At 41.0% G+C, this 20,120-nt stretch overlaps 1 protein-coding gene across 2 annotated transcripts in view; it reads left to right on the forward strand.

Moving 5' to 3' along the window:
* Positions 1 to 20,120, forward strand: part of St7 (suppression of tumorigenicity 7) — a 232,166-nt gene that overhangs the window by 143,401 nt on the left and 68,645 nt on the right. Inside the window, exons 6-9 of one of the 2 annotated variants that reach the window (XM_038318939.2) lie at positions 463 to 538; positions 2,666 to 2,734; positions 4,555 to 4,709; positions 6,872 to 6,969. In XM_038318939.2, coding sequence (XP_038174867.1) covers positions 463 to 538; positions 2,666 to 2,734; positions 4,555 to 4,709; positions 6,872 to 6,969 — 398 coding nt within the window. The remainder of the gene's footprint in view (positions 1 to 462; positions 539 to 2,665; positions 2,735 to 4,554; positions 4,710 to 6,871; positions 6,970 to 20,120) is intronic. The other variant, XM_038318940.2, reaches the window with a different exon arrangement.

Consider the following 20,120-nt stretch of genomic DNA (forward strand, 5'->3'; position numbering starts at 1 on the left):
CAGCACTTTAACTTAGCTCACATACTCCACACAGTTCCAGCATTCAAAGATCCAGGGTTTGTAGCAAATATGCTGGAACATGTTGTATAGAAACTATGTATTGTGGAATGAGTAATAGCGTGAGAGAGTCACATTCGGATGGGAGCAGGTACATTCAGCATGAGCTGCCTATAAAATAACAATTTTGAAATATGTAAAATATGTTTCCTAACAGCGAATGCTTATTGAAGTCAAAAGACATGGAATCTTCATTTTCTTGACTTTTTTGGTATATGATATTTATATCTGTAATTTAATACCCACACAAAAAGTTTGTTATTGGCAACTGAAGATATGGACTGACTTTCTTGGTAATAAAATGTTCTCTTACAAATAAAGCTGCCAACCACTTATTGTCTTATATCCATCAGCCCATTTATATGCACCAGCTGACTTGCACTGTTCCTTTTATTTTCTAACTAGTAATGCAAAAAGCTTGGAGAGAGAGGAACCCTCAAGCCAGGATTTCTGCAGCTCATGAAGCCTTGGAGATAAATGAGTAAGTAGGGAACAGACTCGCTATTAAAATGACATCATGTCTCATGCTGAATATTTTCAGTCACCATGGATGGGACACTTCTACTAAGCTGTGCATTTGAACTGCAGGGCTATGTCTCAGGGCATTACTTTCTAAAATTTTGCATCTATGAAGGATAGCCGTGGCGAGGGTGTGGAGGGTGGTTTGCAGGGGATTAGCTGCTTTAGAACAAAATGTCTTTACTGTGAACCCAGATTAAACCCTTCAAGGGATGTACTTGGTGTATTGTGAGAACATAGGCTAAGTAGAGTTCTTGGCGTATCTAGAACATTCTGACTGGGGTCTTTCTCTTTAGATGTCGAAGGCTCATCTGTGCATCCCTGATTCTAGATGTAACCTCTGCTAGTAGGACAAACAGTGCCTACAAAATAGATAAACAGGACAAAAAAAAAACAACATTAAAATGTTTGACTGTCAAGATGAAAGCAAGAGGAAGCATTGTCCTTATTGTGCAACTATTCTATGGGTTATCAAGGAAGACTGGGAAATTTCTTCTGGAGATTTGAGAAAATAAGTTTCTTAATATTGGAGTCATTAAAACTTAGGGTTGGCAGAAACGTTAAAGGTCAGTTAGCTCAACCACCCATCTGGTGTTTGAATCACCTCAGCAGGGTTCTTGCCAAGTGGTCATTGTTAAACTATTTTATGATTTTCTCAAGAAAGTTACAGAATCTTCTCCAGTGGTCACTAAGTTTCCAATCCTGTCTCTGCAATGCTGGACCTGCATGGTTTCTGGCTCTGTCATGTGACATACCTTTTGCTTTCTTGCCATCTACAAGTTTAATATGCCTGACTTTTGTGTGCCATTCGTGTTTCTGAGAAAAGTATCGGGACTACACAATCCTGGGGCATGACGTGTAGAAACTACCCTGCAGGCTCATGTCTTCATTCATCACCTCCCTTTGGTATTATTCAGCGAGCCACCAGCACCCTGTCACACTGTGATTCAGCCCACATTTCTCCATTTTGATCTTAAGTCTGTCAGCTGTTTAGAGAGCTTTAATAGCTATTGTAAGTCTATTGGAAAATGAAGCTAGCAAGCCTGTGTTACTTATTCTTAGTCATTTAAGCTGACTTCTAGTGGTTTCTGCTTCATTTTTTTTTTTTTTTACTTTTTTTAAATGTGCTTAGAGACAGTTTCTTTACTACTCATTGGGATTTCTTTCTGAACCACTGGTCTGTCGTATGGGAAGTCAGCCTTCTCTCCCGCACTTGCTGTCTCATCTCGTAGTCTCTATTCCTTGTGACGCACAACCCCATAGAGTGCAATTCCATGTCCTGCCTGCATGGCCAGTTGGCTTCTTAGTAGTTGCCCTTCCCAGAAGAGTAGTTCGTTTAACATGTATTACTGATGTGCTGTCTTACATCTTTTTATCCATTTTAGAGTTAATTTCTTCTCTCCTTTTAAGTCTGACAGTCATTCTCATTGATAGAGAAGCCAGGAGCAAGATGGGAGTGAGGGAGATTCCCTTTCTCTTTACTGTCCGCCACTATTAACCACATATCTTCTTTGTTTTAATGTTGTCGTGTTGTCTTTTTGGCTTATTTGTTTTTGTGGTGATTTTGGAGAAATTGGGAGGGAGAGCAATAGACATAATTTTAAAACAGAGAATGGTTGTCTTTAGTGGTTTTTGTATGTTTGCTCATTTTATTTATTTATTTTGCCAAGCCTTGTTAATTTGGAACTTTAGCTCTCCTGATGTTGTTCTTATGAATCCATTCCACTTCTTACAATCCATCACATGCTGTCTTTTGATCTTTTGTTTTGTTTGCATGTCCTTTAAGAATTGGTTAGGTCTCTGTGAAGCCATGCTGTTTGCTTCAGTGCTGCCCTCTGCCCTTCCTGAGAGGTTTTTTTGTCATTATGATTTCAATTGAATATTTGGAAGCTGTTTGAATATTTGGAATGTCCTCTTGAGTCATTTTCCATACTACATCTCGTGCCATCGAGTCCTGCCTCTTTCCTACGAGTTTTCCAAGTCTACCTCCACCTCTTTGATTACCCTGAACTCTGGAATGACGTAGTAACTCTCGTTGAATGTTCCTATCAGTTTTCATTTCACCGACTATGTTTTTCTTCTTGGTCAGAATTAGGTCCAGAGTTGAAGTTCCCCTAATTGCTTCCTCTACCATCTGGGAGATAAAATTGTTACCGAAGTAAGTCAAGAGCCTGTCAGGTACCCTACTTCTAACCAAACAAGACTTCTAGTAGATATCTGGATGGTTGTCACTCCATCACCACACTTCTTGCTTCTGTCTGTGTATTGTGTTGTGACAAAAAGCATCATCTACATCTTCCATCAAGCTGAGAGTCCCGTTCTGTGCCCCCAACCATTAGCAGTTCTATTGCTCTCTCCCTTTTCTTCCACTCACCAGTTCTTAGCACGTTTTTACCCAGAACATAGACACATTTCTTGGCTAGTACTGCTACTCTGCCTCTCCTCAGAATACTATTTGAAGGAAGAACACAAAAAGCCAGCAGTCTAGCCCCAACTATTCATGAGCTCCCAACCCACCAGTTGCAGTCCTATAGCTAGTTCCTTTGATATTGTGTCTACAGTTACTATTATCTCAACATTCAGTTTGTTACTTTAAACTCATATTAATATGTGGGCATCTGAGGCCTTCAGTATTTCCTCTGATGCCTACCCAAGTAGTTTCTCTCAGTAAATCATGAGACAGTTTTTAGCATTGCTGTTGTTCTTCCCAAGTCATGGATTCTGTCCTCCATAGTAATTGCTTTTCTAGCTTTTATTCTAGCTATTTTCCCCCTACCTTTTCATATTTAGCTAAAACTGCACTGATGGTTCTTACTTGAAATTAAAGGGATGGGATAAAGAATTTGTAAGTCTTCCCTCAACCCCCAAAGATCCGATGGACCCAAACCTAGTATTATCTGTCAAGTTCATACTTTCTCCTAGCTGGCTTTGCAGTTTTCACACCGTAACATTTAGTTTTAATTTCTGTTTATTTCCTCTCTTGTGGTCTGATGGAGAGAAATAGAACAATGGCCACAGAGAACTCGACAGGAGAGAGAAGGGATGAGTGCGGATCAACACCCCTGTTGTCTGTTCTGGCCTCATCATCCCCTCAGACTCTCCATTTCTCTGCCAGTGGGCTGTTCTCTGTATGATTTGGAAGGTTTGCATCTCTAAAAGCCTCCTGTGTTGCTGAGTTAACTGTATATCCCTTCTGGCTTCCTACCTCCGAGGGTTGTTGGAAGGGTCATATGAGGTGACGTTTAGTGCCGGGTACAGTGTTTACTGTACGTACAGCGGCAAATGCTAGCTTGTTGCTGGAGGCAGGAGATTGGACTCTTCTTAGGGACCATGGCTGCGCCAGAGTTTGAGCTTTTCAGAAGCTACTTTTGCAGGTTCTTCTCGTGTTCTCTGACGCAGAAAATCAGCACTGCCATGGGATTTCCAAGCACTGCTTCATTTTGTTTTCTCAGGCAGTGACTCGAGTTAATGAATTTTACACTCTGAAGAAATCCTTGAATTGAAAATAATCTGTATCTAGTAAATAAAAGGAAGCTTATATGTCCCTCTCCGAGTGTCGGGAGGAGACATTCACTAGTAGCTCTTATACTCATCGTAATTAGGTGACATTCAGCGAGCATGTCCTTGGTGCTGACGTTACACCGAGCACTTCCCAGACTGCATTTTATTGAACCTTCACAAAGACACCGAGCAGATCCCATGATGTACATCAGGGAGGCAGAGTGATACCTTGCCCCAGTGACACATTAATAAGGGGCCAATCATATATGAGCCCCTTGCTCTTAACACTTCGCATCCCCCTCTTAAGCTAAACTACAGGTGTTTCTTTTGTGCCATTACTGTGTCAACAGCTGCAAACAGGTGCATGAAACCGTTGGTCATGCTGCATGTTTGGTGTAACTCCTTACCCTTCTGCATGAACTCCCGCAGTCTACTCAGTGGCCTTGGGTTTGTAATTTGTAATGTCTGAATGGACAGGTGTGCAACTGCTTATATTCTCTTGGCCGAAGAAGAAGCCACAACTATTGCTGAAGCAGAAAAACTCTTTAAGCAGGCCCTGAAGGCTGGAGATGGTTGCTATCGACGTTCTCAGCAGCTACAGCACCATGGCTCTCAGTATGAAGCTCAACACAGTAAGGTTTCCTCCAGGGTGATGCACTGGGAAATCGGAATGGTAAAATGTTAGCACAAACAAAGGTTCAGTCCAGCACAGAACTGGATCCTGTTAGACAAGGCACTTGGTTGTCATTGTGTTCACATTCTTATTTGTGCCCCCAGAATTTCATTGCCATAAACAAACATCAATCACCTTTTAAGTAGTTTTGAGATTATAATTCCATCACTCCGCCCTTCCCTTTCCTTCCTTCAGATCCTCCCATGCAGCTCCCGCCACAATAACTGTTAATGCTCATTTCTCCCCAGAATTCATACATAGTTCTTCTGCTTGGCAGCTGCTACTCCATCTCATAACTTTAAGTCCAGCTTTTGTTGTTAGAATCATATAATTTTTTTTGTAAGTCTCACACTGCATGGATAAAAACATGGTTGAAAAGGAAATTTAGAACATAACTTTTATTGGCTATAGCCTATCAACATTTACTTATTTAAAAATCATTAGTATTGTCTTTGAGGAAGTACCATGAGTTCCTAATTATTGATATTTTATTAAAATAATACATTTTTAAAGATAACTCCTTAAAGGCTGAGGCCCTTTACTTCAGTACCCAACCTGAGAACCCATGATGCTTTCTGGGAACAGTATCAAAGTAGGGCAAAGTAATTACTGGAGTCCCCTGAGCCCCTGGGCTCATCTTGGTTGGTTATTTAAACAGAAATCCATGATCCTTTGGGAGAAAAGTGTTTTCATGGTCTGACAAAAATGTGATTTGTTTCCTTTAGGTAGAATTTCTCTCACTTCATCTCTCTCTCCTTTAGTTTGGAAAGTAGGGGTATATGTGTCCTTCATACTTGATATTATATAATTAAATTTTAATATTAAACTTGGATTTGGTATAGACCCTGAATGACTCAGTCTCTGGTCTCAGGTGCCAGCAGTATCATTACATTATAGTCCGCACATGTGGGAGCATGTCCACACATGCCGTCGACACACACGTTTGGTTTTATTCTGCAGTGAGTAGATATAGCAATAAGGTCTCCGATCATTATAAAAATATAACAGTGCATTTTGAAGATGTGCAGTAAATGTCTATTTTGTGAACTTAATGGGAATTAATACATAAATTACACAACCTATAATATAACATAAAACATTTTCTTTCTTTTCTTCTCTAAATTAAATCCTTTCAACCTGTTGCCTAAATCTATCCAAAAATATAATCACATCTTTAAAATAATTTGTAGGTACTTGGCAGTTTTTCAGCACACATCTTGTTCTCATTGTTCAAAACTTGAAATGTTCAGACTTTGGTCTCAACATCTTTTAATAGCTGAGTATCTACATGTACTTAATCCATAACAGGTGTGTCATATTTTTCTCAAACAAGGTAATTTTATTGAGGATTAAGCATATGCATGTTCTCACTGGTCTGAAAACACATCCAAAATACATAATTAAATAAAAGATTAAGCTAAGAAGTTGCTAATATACTTTATAAGGGCCGTTTTAGTGGTTATGTTTATAACTGGGTAGCTTGTCAGTGCCTTCTCTGACACTAGGGTAGTTTTTCATTTTGTGCATGCTCTATTGTCATATCTGGAATGTGTTATATCGCCATCTAAAACCAACTGCTTTGGGGACCTGGAGATGATTATGATGTCACTAGTGTTAAAGAAAGAGTAATATGAACCAGAAGTTCAAGATGAGGCTTCTCCAGAGTTAATGTCAGGAACGGGAAGAAATAGTTCATCAGGATGCAGCCTGAGATTCACCTCTGCATCTTTACCAAAAGCATGCACACTTGTGGAACATGGGATTCTTGCTTGTGAACTTCTTGCAGAGTCAGTGTGTTCATTTTCTTAGGCCTGTGTGACAGAGATTTTATTTATTAGCAAATATTCAACTAACTCAAAAGCACAGATTAGGTAAACAGTCATGATTTTGGCCTTTGGGCATCTAAATACTTTTGCTTTACTCTGTATTCACTCTATTATTAACAAAATTAGTTCTCTGTGCTCTTGGCAGTAGGAAAGGGCAAAAGAGCAAACTGTCCTCCTTGAGGGATCTATTTAATGGTAAGCAAATGGGCTTCTGCATTTTTCTTGCTGGTTAACTTAAAGCTCTTGGTTTTTGTTGACTTTTTAAAATGTTGATGTTTTATCTCTCCTTTCTCAGGACGAGACACCAACGTCTTGGTATATATCAAGAGAAGGCTGGCAATGTGTGCCCGGAGACTTGGGCGGACCAGAGAAGCCGCGAAAATGATGAGAGATGTGAGTTTCATTGATGCTCGGGTGGCGACGCTCCTGACAGAGCAGATGCTCATGTGACGACGCTCCTGACAGAGCAGACCTTGAGCAGAACCAGGAATAGCCACAGGAGTCTCTTGGGTGGTAAAACCAGCTCCCATCTGACAGGGCGAACAACCCGGGACATTTTAATTCATTTCTGCCTTCTGTTTTCCTTATCTGTAAGGTAGCAGTGGTTTTCACAATAACCTTGTATGAGTCCTGCAGATTTAAATGAGATAATATACTCATTATCTATAGGGTGACTGGCATAATTTTAAGAATCTCAGTAGGTATCTTTTAGTCAACCTTTGAGACTGTTGGGGGAAATCAGTAATGAGATTAATCATTTTCGTTTATTTATTGATTTTTATTTTTTAAAATCTTGTTTCAAGGTATTTTAATGTCCAGTAATTTAATTATTTTTTATTATTTGAGGATTTCATGTACACATATTGTATGTGTTAATTCATTCCCTGTTCCCTCTGCTCTGGTTCCTTCTCTATCCACCCCCAATTTCATGGGACTTGGTGTCTACTCATCCCACGTTGGGGTTTTGTCTGGCTGGCTCTTGCACAGGTCTTGTGAATGACGCCACGATCTTTGTGAGCTCATATGTCCTGCTTCCCAGTTGTGTGTGCAGCACACCACTTCATTGCGGTCATCCACTCTGCTCGTGCCTGAAGCCAGTCTTCCTGCCCGTCTTCTGCAGAAGGCTAGGAGATTTACTTTTTCAGTGTGTAGTTACTAGGAAATCAATTATGGCTCAAACTGTTATATTCAAATTTAGTACAATAAACTAATACTACTGTAGCAATTTCAATAACTTTCCCTAGATTCTTGAAAACCAGGGTACTTTATTAGTTGTAGTTATCATAAGAACTAAGAAGAGGGGCTGGAGAGATGGCTCAGTAGTTAAGAGCACTGGCTGCTCTTCCAGAGGTCCTGAGTTCAATTCCCAACCATATGGTGGCTCACAATCTGATGCCCTCTTCTGGTCAGCAGGCATACATTCAGACAAAGTGCCTGTTTACATTTTAAAAAAAAAATAAGAAGACAAAGGCGTTGCGATTTGGTTTATTGGCAAAGCACACCCAGAGCATGGAGGAGTCCCTGGGTTCCAGTCCATGTGCTAAAACTGTAATAAGGAAATGTCATTTTGTAATACAAATAATACAAATAATACCCATCTGTGTGCATATAAATATGCATGTAATACGTAGGTATATATGGGCGTGTAGATTGAGGTAAAGGACTGACAGCTCCCCTAATCTAATCAATAAATAGTGAAGGCATAAGATGTTATGCTCTACCCAGTAAATATGAACAGTATTATGGCAATTTTCAAAAATGAATACTTAGATTTTAATTTAAAAATGAAATTGGAATTATCTCAAGATGTCCTTTAGGACAACTGGCAAGAAAATCATATGCATAACTTAAGTAATGGAAAATATGAAGAAAACTATAAGCATTCATATTTCATGCCAAGTGTGTTATATTATGTAACCGGGTTCTCTTCACCAAGCAGTTTCCCTAGTGTTAGGAAGCATTAGTCCCTATTCACGGAGGACGAAGTGACAAGCCCCAGCAGAAAGTGAGGAGCTGCCTTTAGTCCACACCACAGAAAAGGCAGAGATGAGTCCACAGCCAGGCTTCTTGATTGCTTGCCACTGTCTCTCTCTCCCCCCCTCCCCCTCCCCCCCCCCTCTCTCCTCTCGTCTGTCCCAGACTTTCTCTTTAAACCTATATTTGGGCTAGATCAGTAAGTTGAATTGTAGATAGAAAATAATGTTAAACCAAAAGCTAATCACACTAAATACAGGATGGATATGTTGATTTTAAGCATATGAAATTTTATATGTGTACACAAAAAATAAGCAGAAAAGACCAAGGAAAAAATGAAATTAAAATAGCCAGAACTTGCTTTTCCTTTGGAAATGCTTAAGCACATAATAAGATCACTGAAATGTATTCCTCTGTGTATTATGTCTGCTCCAGGTTAATTAAGGCTAAGAATAAGAAAGAAGAGGAGGAAGAGGAAAGGAAGGGAGAGGAGGAAGATGAGGGAAAGTGAGGGGGGAGGAGGAGAGAAGAAAGAAGATAAGGACTGAATGTGGCTAGACCAGGTTAAGATGGAGAAAGGGACAGTTGGTCCCAACTCCACACAGCCAGAGTGACTGGCAGTGTTTCTCTGCTGTATCAGGGAATGGAATTTCTGCAAGTTGAAAAGCTTTAAGAACATTCATGGCTCCAAAAAATCTCCCAGTCTTAAAAATATAATAGTTTTTTTAAATTCTCTCTTCTGTTAAAAGAATTCCATCATGGATGAACACATATTTCCTTCATAACCTTTCTCCCCTCTCCCTGTCCTCCAGTCTGGGACTGTCCAGCTGTTTAATGGAGTAGCAGACCCAAGCATGGGAAGCACACACCACACCTGGGCCTTCGCACTACTATGCTGCAACCTACAAAAAGAATCAGGTGAACCTGGAGCCCACCCATGCATCCTCCTCCAGAGAGAGCCTGAAACTTGTGGGAACAGCAGCCTTCCAGAGGCAACACCCATTGTCTTTTCTCTGAGTTTATGGAGTGCCCGACAATATAGGCCCTGCTGTGGTGACCATATTCCTTGGGAGAGGTGTGTTTTAAAGGGCACTATTCCAAGTGTGGCTTCAGAAACCCCCTAAGTGCCCTCTATCCCACATAGAGGATGCAGCCGGCCCTTGTAGCACAGGGTTGTTGGCCAGGCCTGACTTGCCTCACTCACTCAGTTGTGTGAGTCATTCTTCTCCGAGGATTAACTCCTTTAATAGCAGAAACCATCTTGCTATGCAGTGTCCTCTGATAAGGCAGCACAGTGGGCTCCAGGCAGCCTACTGATAAAACATTCAGGCAGGAGGATCTATTTTCTCACCGAGACACAGCGATCTCTTCTCCATATGCATGAGTTTAATTTTTCCTTGAGCAGATTTCAAAGTAAAAATTGGAATGCCAGAGTTAGAACACCTTCCACACTGAAAGCAGAAACACTGGGAAAAGCTTTTCTGGAGAAACCACAAAGAAGGGCAAACCTGCTGCACTGTCATTGAAAGAACATAAAAGAGAATTCTGGGAATGGGGCTGAAGAGAATTTCTATTATTTCTACAATTCAAGCTTACACAACTGTTCAAATAAAATACTGAATTTCATCAGTGAAATACTGTTGAAGTAAATGCACATTTTACTCTCTGTTGTCAAGATTCATAGAGTCTCTATTCTTAAAACAACCCATTAGCTATTGTGTACTCCAGGATTTTTGTTCATAAGAACACAAGCTCCTTTTCCATAGAAGTCTCTTGCAACCAAGAGTACAGAAGCACCTTAGAGGAAAGGAGTGTTTCGGGAGTGAGCAGAGCTGACGGGGCTCATTGGCTGTTGAACTTGGCTGCAATGTGTTGATTATTCAGAACAGAGTTGCATTTTTCTGTCTTAAATTTAAGGAAGAGTCATTGTGTTGGTTCTTATCTTTAATACTTGGTATGTGACATTGCTTTTTCTTTTTTTCTTTTAACATCTATTTTGCTTGTCTCTTGTTCTATTTGAGTGTATTTGAAGTGGAATTCACAAGGCAGATGTCTGTGGTCTGATTCCTTAGTCATACTTGTCAAGCTGGGTATGAATAAACAATAGGCATGGGATAATCTGCCTCTCTGAAAGAATCCAACAGCTCCTGCGATCATCTGTTTAGAGCAGGTTTTCCAAAGCTCAGCTCTGAACATTCTGGGCCATATAACCATTTGTTGGGGAGCTGTCCTGTGCATTGTAAGATGAGGGAGACCGGCCTGTATATTGTGGTGACCTAAGTCCCATCAGTCTCCAGTTGTCTAGAACATTCCTAAATGTACCTAGGCTGCAGTGGTGATAGTAGCAGTCAGGATCATTCCTCATGAGCAAGTACCAGACTAGAGAATCCAGGGCTGAGTAGACCTGTTTCCATACAGAAGTTACATGTTTCACTTATAGCCTGAAGTCTTGGCACAAACCTCTAGAGTACCCCTAGACTTGCCCAGCTTTGGTTGGAGGTCTGTTTTGCCCCATGGAATTCCTTAAGGGGTATCAAAGGCAAGAAGAATAACTTAAGTTGGAGGTTTTTGTGAGTTCCTAGTGAGAGACTGATGTGGAATCATGGCCTTCATTGCTCCTTGTACATGATTTCAGATCCGTGTTTGTCTTCTTCCCCCAAATCTGTATCTTCTCTAAAAGTTGACCTGCTTCTCCTGCTCTCTATAGTTTTGTTAACATCTCTGAACCATTTTCTTCCATTGTTATTTTTCTATCTCTGAAGTATTGCTTCTCTTTCCATGTCCTGACACAGATGTCACACTCTTTCTGAAACATTCTATACAATCGACTTAGAAAGCCATGCTGTGTTAGTTTCTAGTCACTGTGACAGAATACATGAGAGCATGAGGGAGGGAAATTTATGCTGGCTCAGAGTTTCTAAGGTTTCAGTCCTTGGCAAACTGGTCCCATTGTTTCTGGGTTGTGGTTGAAGCGGTTGGTTCATTAAGGTAGAAGGATGTTTCTGAGCTTTCAACAGTCAGGAAGGAGGTGAACGGGTGAAGGCCAGGGACAAGATAGAACCTTCCAAAGCACCACCTCCTCCACCTTCCACAATTTCCACCATTTCCCAATAGTTATCAATTATAAATTGATTAACGAATGTCTGAATCCACTGATTACACCAGAGCCCTCCTGGTCCATTCACTTTCCCAGTATTTCCACCTATGAATGTTGTGTTGAGGTCTAAGCTTCAACATGCAACTTGAAGGAAGAATTTTATATCCAACCAGCAGCATTCTTCCCCTCAGTGGCCCAACAGGTGCCAGCATTCAGTCTCAGAGTCTTAAGTACCATCTAAATATTAGCCAACAATTCTGTATTGTTCACTGTGTTCTAGGAAAGGGTATTTGGTCCATGTCATATCTAGTGAGTACTCCAGAAAGTATAGTCTTCAGATTGCCTGTATCAGAAGTGCCTAGGGTATACTCATACTGATATTACAATTGTTAAATGGACTAATTAACATAAAATAATTTGGTGCAGGCCATTATGTGGAATAATAACTCATTATTGGCATGCTTACCATCATTTTAAAGCTGTGTTATCAAGTGAAGAGTAAAATGATGAGCGTTGTGTATGATATAATTCGATTTTTTCAATTAAAAATAGATGCTAATATGAACTAATAGCTCTCAAACTTGCTACTCTGAGAGTCCATTTAAAATTATTTCAAACCACTGAAGTTTGTATATGTTTGTTTAGTTATGTTTACCATTTTGGAAATTAAAACTGTAAAATTTTTAAAAGATTTATTCATTTCAAAAATAGAATTGCAAATATATATTAGCAAATATTTTATGGCAAAATAATTGTATTTATTTAGGCAAAACAATTACTGAAAAGGGTGTCATTGTTTTAATGCTTGGTCAAGTCTCTTTAGTGTCTAGCTGAGAGGAGATAGCCAGTCTCCTGTCTGATTCTGTGTTTAGTTTGTAGTCTCAACATGTGGCCTCTGGGAGGACTGCCAAATGTATATTGAAAATGTGAGACTAAGAAAAGAATGTATATTACTATAAAATAGTCTTGATGTAAAGAATTCCTGAGTTCTTTAAGGATGTCATGAAGATCATTTATACAAGCATTAGAAAATAACCTGGAAATAGAAAGTTGTACTATCCTTTAAAAATCTTTATAGTACTGAATTATTATAATAAGTATATTATTTTCTTATGATAACTAAACTAGAATTTAAAATTCTAGAGCATTTGTTCGAAAACATGGTTGGAGAGATGGCTCAGGGTGAATGCCTGCCACCCAAGTGTGAGGATCTGAATTCTAATCTCTATCACCCACCCAGAAGCCAAGCACAGTGTTATAATCTTAGTGAAGAGTCAAGTCCAGGAAGAGCCAGAGGCTTCCTTGGCCTGTCTGTCTAGCCAATTGTGAGCTCTGGGTTCAGCAAGAGAGACTCTGCCTCAAACACATAAGGTGGACCTTGGGACTGCCTATGAAGTCCCATTACATCTCCAGAATTTGGATGAAATTAATGATAACAAGGCATTGTTCTCTCTCTGGATGTGAGTTGATTGTAGCAGTGGTCCCCTTGTCCTTGCCTTGGCTAGGCAGTTTCTATAATGGAGAATAAACTTTGCCTAAGGAATTACCAATTTTTAGTAAAATAAAAATGAAGAGGGATAAAAGAAAGAAGGTGAACAATGGTTGAGACAGACACCTGATGATGACCTCTAGCCTCCACACACATATGTAGACACGCACACAGACACATAGTACACACCATCAAAAACATACATATGCACCTCTGGGATTAGTTAAAACCTGTCAACCATTAAGGACTACTGCTTTTTTCACTTTGCTATTTATCAAATAGCAAAATGAATGATTTATAAAATCAATGACTTGTAAAAGAGAACTAGTGTGCTCTGTACTAATTGTGAGATATATTTTATAGGAATTTTGTGTGTGTGTGTGTGTGTGTGTGTGTGTGTGTGAACATGCACATGTGGAGGTGGAGGCCACAGATAACCTCAGGTTTTATTCCTCAGGTACCATCTGCCTTTAGACAGTGTTGCTCACTGGTCTTTAACTTGCCAAGTAAGTTAGTCTGGCTGGCAGTAATCCTCAGGGATTTACTTGACTTCACCTCCGTGCACATTAGAAAACAAAAACAAAAACATGTGGATTATGGGAATTGAACTCATACCCTTACACTTGCAGGAAATTAACTTTACTGACTCTGCTCTTTTTATAAAAATGCAAAGGTTCTTTTAGGAAGGATGCTAAATGAATATTTTTGAGGGCCTGTTTTTATTTCCTTTTTATATCATTTGTTCATTCTTAATTTTTATAGCCCTTTTCCTTTCCTTTTTGACTTTTTACTCCATAAGTCATGTGCTTTTCTTATATACAGTTCTTTTTGTTTCTTTACTTAAGATTCTGCATGGACGGGCTCTGTGGGAGCCTTCTCAGCTTGGTTGATCACCTTCCTGGACCTGGGGGGAGTTGGAAGGACCTTGGTCTTAACATAGAGTAGGGAACCCTGATGGCTCCTTGGCTTTGAGAGGGATGGGGGGTATAGGTGGAGGGGAGGGGAGGGCAGGGGGAGGAGGAGAGGAGGAGATGGAAATTTTTAAATATAAAAAAATAAACCATAAAAAAAGATTGTTGCCGGGCGGTGGTGGCGCACGCCTTTAATCCCAGCACTCGGGAGGCAGAGGCAGGCGGATCTCTGTGAGTTCGAGGCCAGCCTGGTCTACAAGAGCTAGGTCCAGGACAGGCTCTAAAAAAGCTGCAGAGAAACCCTGTCTTGAAAAACCGAAAAAAAAAAAAAAAAAGATTGTTATGGATTGTTATGGGTAACTTGATTTGGTTGAAAACTTGATTTAGAGGTTGTTAAGGTGAATAATTAAAGAAAGTACATCCTCCTTGTATGAGGTTTGAGAAGGGGAAGGATGCTTTTATTACCTGTAGGCAGCCAAGAATATACTTAAACAATTTGTTTTTTAATCTTTAAAGATATACAGATGTACCACTGTGTTAAAGACAAACAATGAAATAATGTAATTAGCTGTTGCTATGGTGACTGCTGGCACATTTCTAGATTCTTTCTTTGCTGTATGTACAAATAGAGAGTGAGCCTTGAAAGTTAATGCTATGCACATAAGAACTCCCTAGTCATGTAAGTTATGTGAGTCATGTTAGACTCACAGCAATCATCTGAGCAACACTGAAAGCCCCGGAGTGCCGTCCATAAACAGGAGTGTGGAGCAGGAGAACAAAACCTGACTCCCGTGTTTCAGCTGTATTCACAACTAGTTCTTCTAGATTTTTAGTGCTGTTTACTGTCTTTCCCAAATTCCGTTCTGGTTTTGTACAATGGCTCTTGTCTGGCTTGCTTTTTTTCTGATTCTCTACCTTCTCTTTTCCTTTTATCCTGCAACCTGATTTTGGTTTTGCTATACCTGCTTTGTCCTAACCCATTCACCATCTATATATTTATTCAACAAAAAATATGTGGGCTGTCTCTCCATGCCAGTTTCTGTTCTTTGTGGTTTCTAGATCAGTGAACAAGTCAAAGGCTCTTACCCAGCTTATATTCCAGGAGAGGGTAGAACTCTCCTAATCACTAATAAACATGATATACTTACTTTCATAGTACGTTAGAGTGATGTATCATTAAGGCTATGAGAAAAAGGCACGCAAGGCAGGTCTAGGTTGAAGAAGCGCAGGGACAGAGAAGAGTTAATTCAGGGAAGTCAGAGGTATGCACAATATTGAAAGTGACATTTATACAAGACTGGAGTCTTATGACATGGGGTCAAGAGTCCTAAGGCAGGAGAGCACCTGGAATGTACCACTAACAGCACAAGAGTCCTGGGTGAACAGGTTAGAGTAGATGCAGGAAGAGAAAAGAGGGCCTCAGAGGCCATGTAGGGGTGCAGACGGTGGTAAAGTTCACTTAGACCATACGTGAATTGGAGCCTTACAAAGGTTTGAACAGAGGAGTGACAGAATTCTTAATTTTCACAGACTGCAGTGTGGTGAGAGAAAATCAGGGAGGGCAGACATGAGAGAACTGTGGCCCAGGCTGGCCTGGTAGTAGAGGAGTACAGTGTTAGTCTGTAGTTTTTGGGTATAACTGAGAGAAGGTGCCAGCCAGCCAGATGTGTAGCATGGGAAGAACAGGAATCAGGATGATTATGAAGATTTTGCTGTATAAGGAATGGTTCAGCTAAAGTGTAGAAACTAAGCGAGGCAGACTCAAGAGGAAGAGTTCTGTTTTGAACAGTTATTGCAAAAAATAAAAATGCGCCTGTTAATTTTTACTTTAAATAATGGCATGGCCCTTTGTGATCTGTTGTAACTGGCTGTTTTGAACCACTGTAGAAGAGAAGCAATGACATCTGAATCTCTAGAGGTCCTACGGCCGCACGGTGACAGGTCCACCTGTTCCTCTGGGGCCTGGACGATGCTGCCTTACTGGTTCGCGAGAAGCCCCACTATACCATCTTACAAAATGTGCAACACAGTGTGTGGTACATGTGTGTGTGACATGTCTGCATGTCTTCTGTCTTTCCTTTGCCTCGCGGCACCGTTTTCAGGTCTGTGCATTTTTGCTCTGTTAGAAGTTCCCATTTGTCTCATTTTCCTTTACTGTAATCAAGCTTTCTTTAACTTCGAAGGTCATGTGGCTCTGTCAATTTTGTTGAGTACTATTTAAGTAAGAAATGAAAGTGTTATACTGTTGTGTATTTATCCCATTTGTGTTTGTGGCTTTTAGCATTGGTAGCAGAATAACTGCTGACTGTTTCTCATCCTTGCGTTCGTTTCTGTCACCCCCTTTTTCTCTTTCACCTCTTCCAGTGAAAATGCCTTGCATGTGTTCAACATTTGGAGTTTTTATCTTATTCTTCTAGTGTTCCCAATTTATTAAAACCTACATTTACTTTATTGATCATTTACTAAGCTTACAAACACCTGTCATTTGTTCCCTAATGATGTAGCTGTTTGCATGTGACCCGGACTAGTTTTCACAGCTCTCAGAATTTGTTCCTGTTGTGCTTGGAAGCTGTAACTGAATGGTCACTGCATTTAGGATAAACTACAAACTCAAAGTCCTCAAAAGGCTGCAGTTTCTTCCAAAGTAGGGCTGTGTTTCTGTCATTCGTTAGAATGTTAGCCACATTGGGTTGCTCTTTGTGCCAGACTTGGTTCTTGTTTAGACTCTGCCCAGGACTCTCACCCAGTCTTTCAGGATATCTGTCTGAAGGAGCCCCCATGCATGTGTGTGTATGACACACTCTCTCTACAGTTACTAGCAATCACAGCCTGTCCTGCTTTTTAATTCCCCCTTTTACTTTTGAAATAATCTAGTTATTATTTGTTTATAGGGATAATCTCTGTTCTCCAACTCCCCTACCAAATAGATTCTACAAGGGACAAACCTCACCCTCTTCAATGGCTCATGATGTGTACTCAGAGTTTGCTAAATTAATAAATAAATGAATACCTGGAGGGAAGAAGATAGGAGCATTTCCACCACATTTCCCATCAAGCACTGAGATAAGACTTATCTGACAATTTAGGAACCACACATTTAAGACTAATTTTTTAAACAAGCCAGACACTGAGTCCTTTCTAGTTGTGATGCAGGCTGTTTCCCTATTAGTCCTCCCTCTGAGGAGGACTGCTTAGGCCAGCTGGTCTGCTGTCAGCCTAGCTCACAGCCCCCTCCTGTCTTGTCTCTGGCAACTCCAAATTTGGAGCCTTCCTGGAGACCCTCTCAGGAGAAAGGCTGCCACTTCCTTGACTTTTCCTTTTGTTCTAGACTCCTGCGACTGCAGCTTCCCCACCCCTCTGCTGTTCCGGGGAGGTGTAGATTTGTCTCCTTGTAGCATCTTATCTTTTCAGTAGCTTTCTTTGGTGGGAGGGCTGACTGCTTGTCTGTCTTCCATTTCCATCCGGAAGTCCATGGTTCTTCCACTGCTGTGGTCGGAGCTGTGTGGGGCTTTGAAGAAGACTTGAGTGTGTGTGCCTCCCTCATGACTCTGGTGTCCTCACAGAGCGTGGGTTTTCTTTCTCTGAGGAGGTAGGAACTACTTTTGCTACTTCTGGGATGCAGACTATACCCTTCAGACACACACACACACACACACACACAGAGAGAGAGAGAGAGAGAGAGAGAGAGAGAGAGAGAGAGAGAGAGAGAGAGAGAGAGAGAGAGAGAGAGAGAGAGAGAGAGAGGAATTGCCGCTCTGGTTTGGGATGCAGATTATACCACACACACACACACACACACACACACACACACACACACACAGAGAGAGAGAGAGAGAGAGAGAGAGAGAGGAATTGCCGCTCTGGTCTGGCTTTCCGTTCCCAGCTTTCCTCTTGTCGCTGGTGAACTCCATATCCCAATGCTTGGAATTGCCCTTTGAGGATCCTCATAGAACAACAACCCCAGATGAGTTGTAGCTTGAATTAATTCACAAGGTTTAAGAAATAGAATTAAAGGTGGCCTCACACCCATTCACATATGGTAATCAACTATTCTATTAAAAAAAAAAAAGACATGACTTTGGAGCATGCATGTTGGAGAGATACAGGGCAGGAAACAGATGTCATCCACTTTTCATTGTATAACGATATGAGTTGGCAAAGAGAATTTTGTTTTGATGATAATAAGAATTTTTTAACTATGTGAACCAACCTCCAACAATATAAATAGCCCCATTATATTATTTATATAAATTTTTTATATATTTATTTTATATAAAAGCATTATGTAGGTGGGGGGATGTTACTGTCATTTACCCCCTGACTGACCAAGATAGCAACACAGGGTTCAAAAAAAAAGTGCTTTGTGGACACTAGATATGCATAGGGCCCGGGACCACGGTGGGCAGAATGAACCATCTGCCGGCCTTGTGCCCTCCTTGGTGAGCAGTAGTACTGGGATTACAAATGTGGACTGGGGCATTCTGAGGCTGACTGCCCCTGTGTACTGTTGCTTTCCAGAGCTGTGAAGAAGTAAGCAGGGGAGAGTGTGGCAAGAATGTCTCCTTGCAGCCCTTATTTCTGCCAGTGCTGGGCAGGCCCTCGCCTATACTGTTTGGCTACATGGAGAGGCAATGGACAGGGGAGACCTGGACCAGGTTTCAGAGGCACAGGTGATGTGACGTTTGGTCGTGTACAGAGGGTGCTTTATTCTCCACAGAGTGATAGAAGCTGTTGCGGGTTGCTCTTGGGTCAGTGCCCCAAGAACTGAATAAAGGGAGTCCCTGGTGCCTGGGAGATCCACATATTACCAAGGCTGAGGAAAACAGTGTAATGTAGTTCTGTATGCCTGGCATATATAGCAATAATGATATTTTTTAAAAAAATACATTATTGCATTTTTTTTTCTCTGTGTGTGTGGGAGTGGTGGTGTGTGTGTGCGTGTGCGCACTTGTGTGTGCCACAGCACAGTGTGGTGGTCAGAGGACAAGTTGCAGAGCTCACTTCTCTGCTACTTAGGAGTTCCAGGGATGGGATTCAGGTCATCAGGGTTGGCAGCGAGCATAGTTACCCTCTGAGCCATCTCGCAGGCTTCGGTGACTATTTACAGAGTACTTGTTAAATAGATTTGATATGGAGAAAAGACTGTATATAGTCAAAGAAACATGAGATGTTGACAAGTTCTTAGCCCAAGCACCTCAGCTGAGTCCCACTGCTGACAGATAACTAGGGAGGGAACAGTCTCGTGGCAAAGGTCTTCACAGGAGTTGTGAGGGCTGAGCTACCCCTTCCTTCTCTAAGAGGAGATTTCAGGTTGGTGAGTGGATGCAAACCTCAGCAGGTGCGAAGCTTACCGGTTATTTAAGTGCTTTTGCATCACTGAGACGAAATACCTGCAGGAACAGCTTAAGGAAGCAAGGATTTGTGGTCATGGCTCCAGAAGCTTTCAGTCCCCATGGCAGAGAATGCACAGCAGAGTTCATGGCAGCCTTCACAATGGTGGGGTCTGACAGTGCAAGCCCTCATTGCTGAAGACCAGCAAGTGCAGAGTGGGTGCACTCCTGGGAGTCTCTTTAGAAAATTAGAGAGAGATGTAGGAAGGGAATAATGGTATAGTTGGTGAAAGAAATGCAGGTTTTCATTTTTGTTCAAACATGGCTAGATGATGTCAGTCAGGAGTTTGAGTATGACCTTAGGTTTCTTAATTAATCTTGCTTTGATTAGAGTCTATTATATAGGATGTTAACACGGACTGGAATTGTGTACATTGCAGATAAGTTGAGGTCAAAAGTAACATTATGCACTGAGGTACCCAAATCTTCAGTGTTTGAGGATCTGTTCACTAGGATAAACATATCGAAGGAGAGCGTCCTGGTTATTTTTATGTCAGCTTGACACAATGTGGATCATTTGGGAAGACGGGAACTCAATAGTGAAAATGTCTAAGACGGGAACTCAATAGTGAAAATGTCTCTGGAAGATTTGCCTGTAGGCAAGACGTTTTCTTGATTAGTGATTGAAGTTGGCAGGCACAGGTCATTGGGATAGTGCCACTCCTGGGCAGGTAGTCCTGGGT

Source organism: Arvicola amphibius, chromosome 2 (genome assembly GCF_903992535.2).
Source record: "Arvicola amphibius chromosome 2, mArvAmp1.2, whole genome shotgun sequence".
In the NCBI taxonomy this organism is placed as follows: Eukaryota; Metazoa; Chordata; class Mammalia; order Rodentia; family Cricetidae; genus Arvicola; species Arvicola amphibius.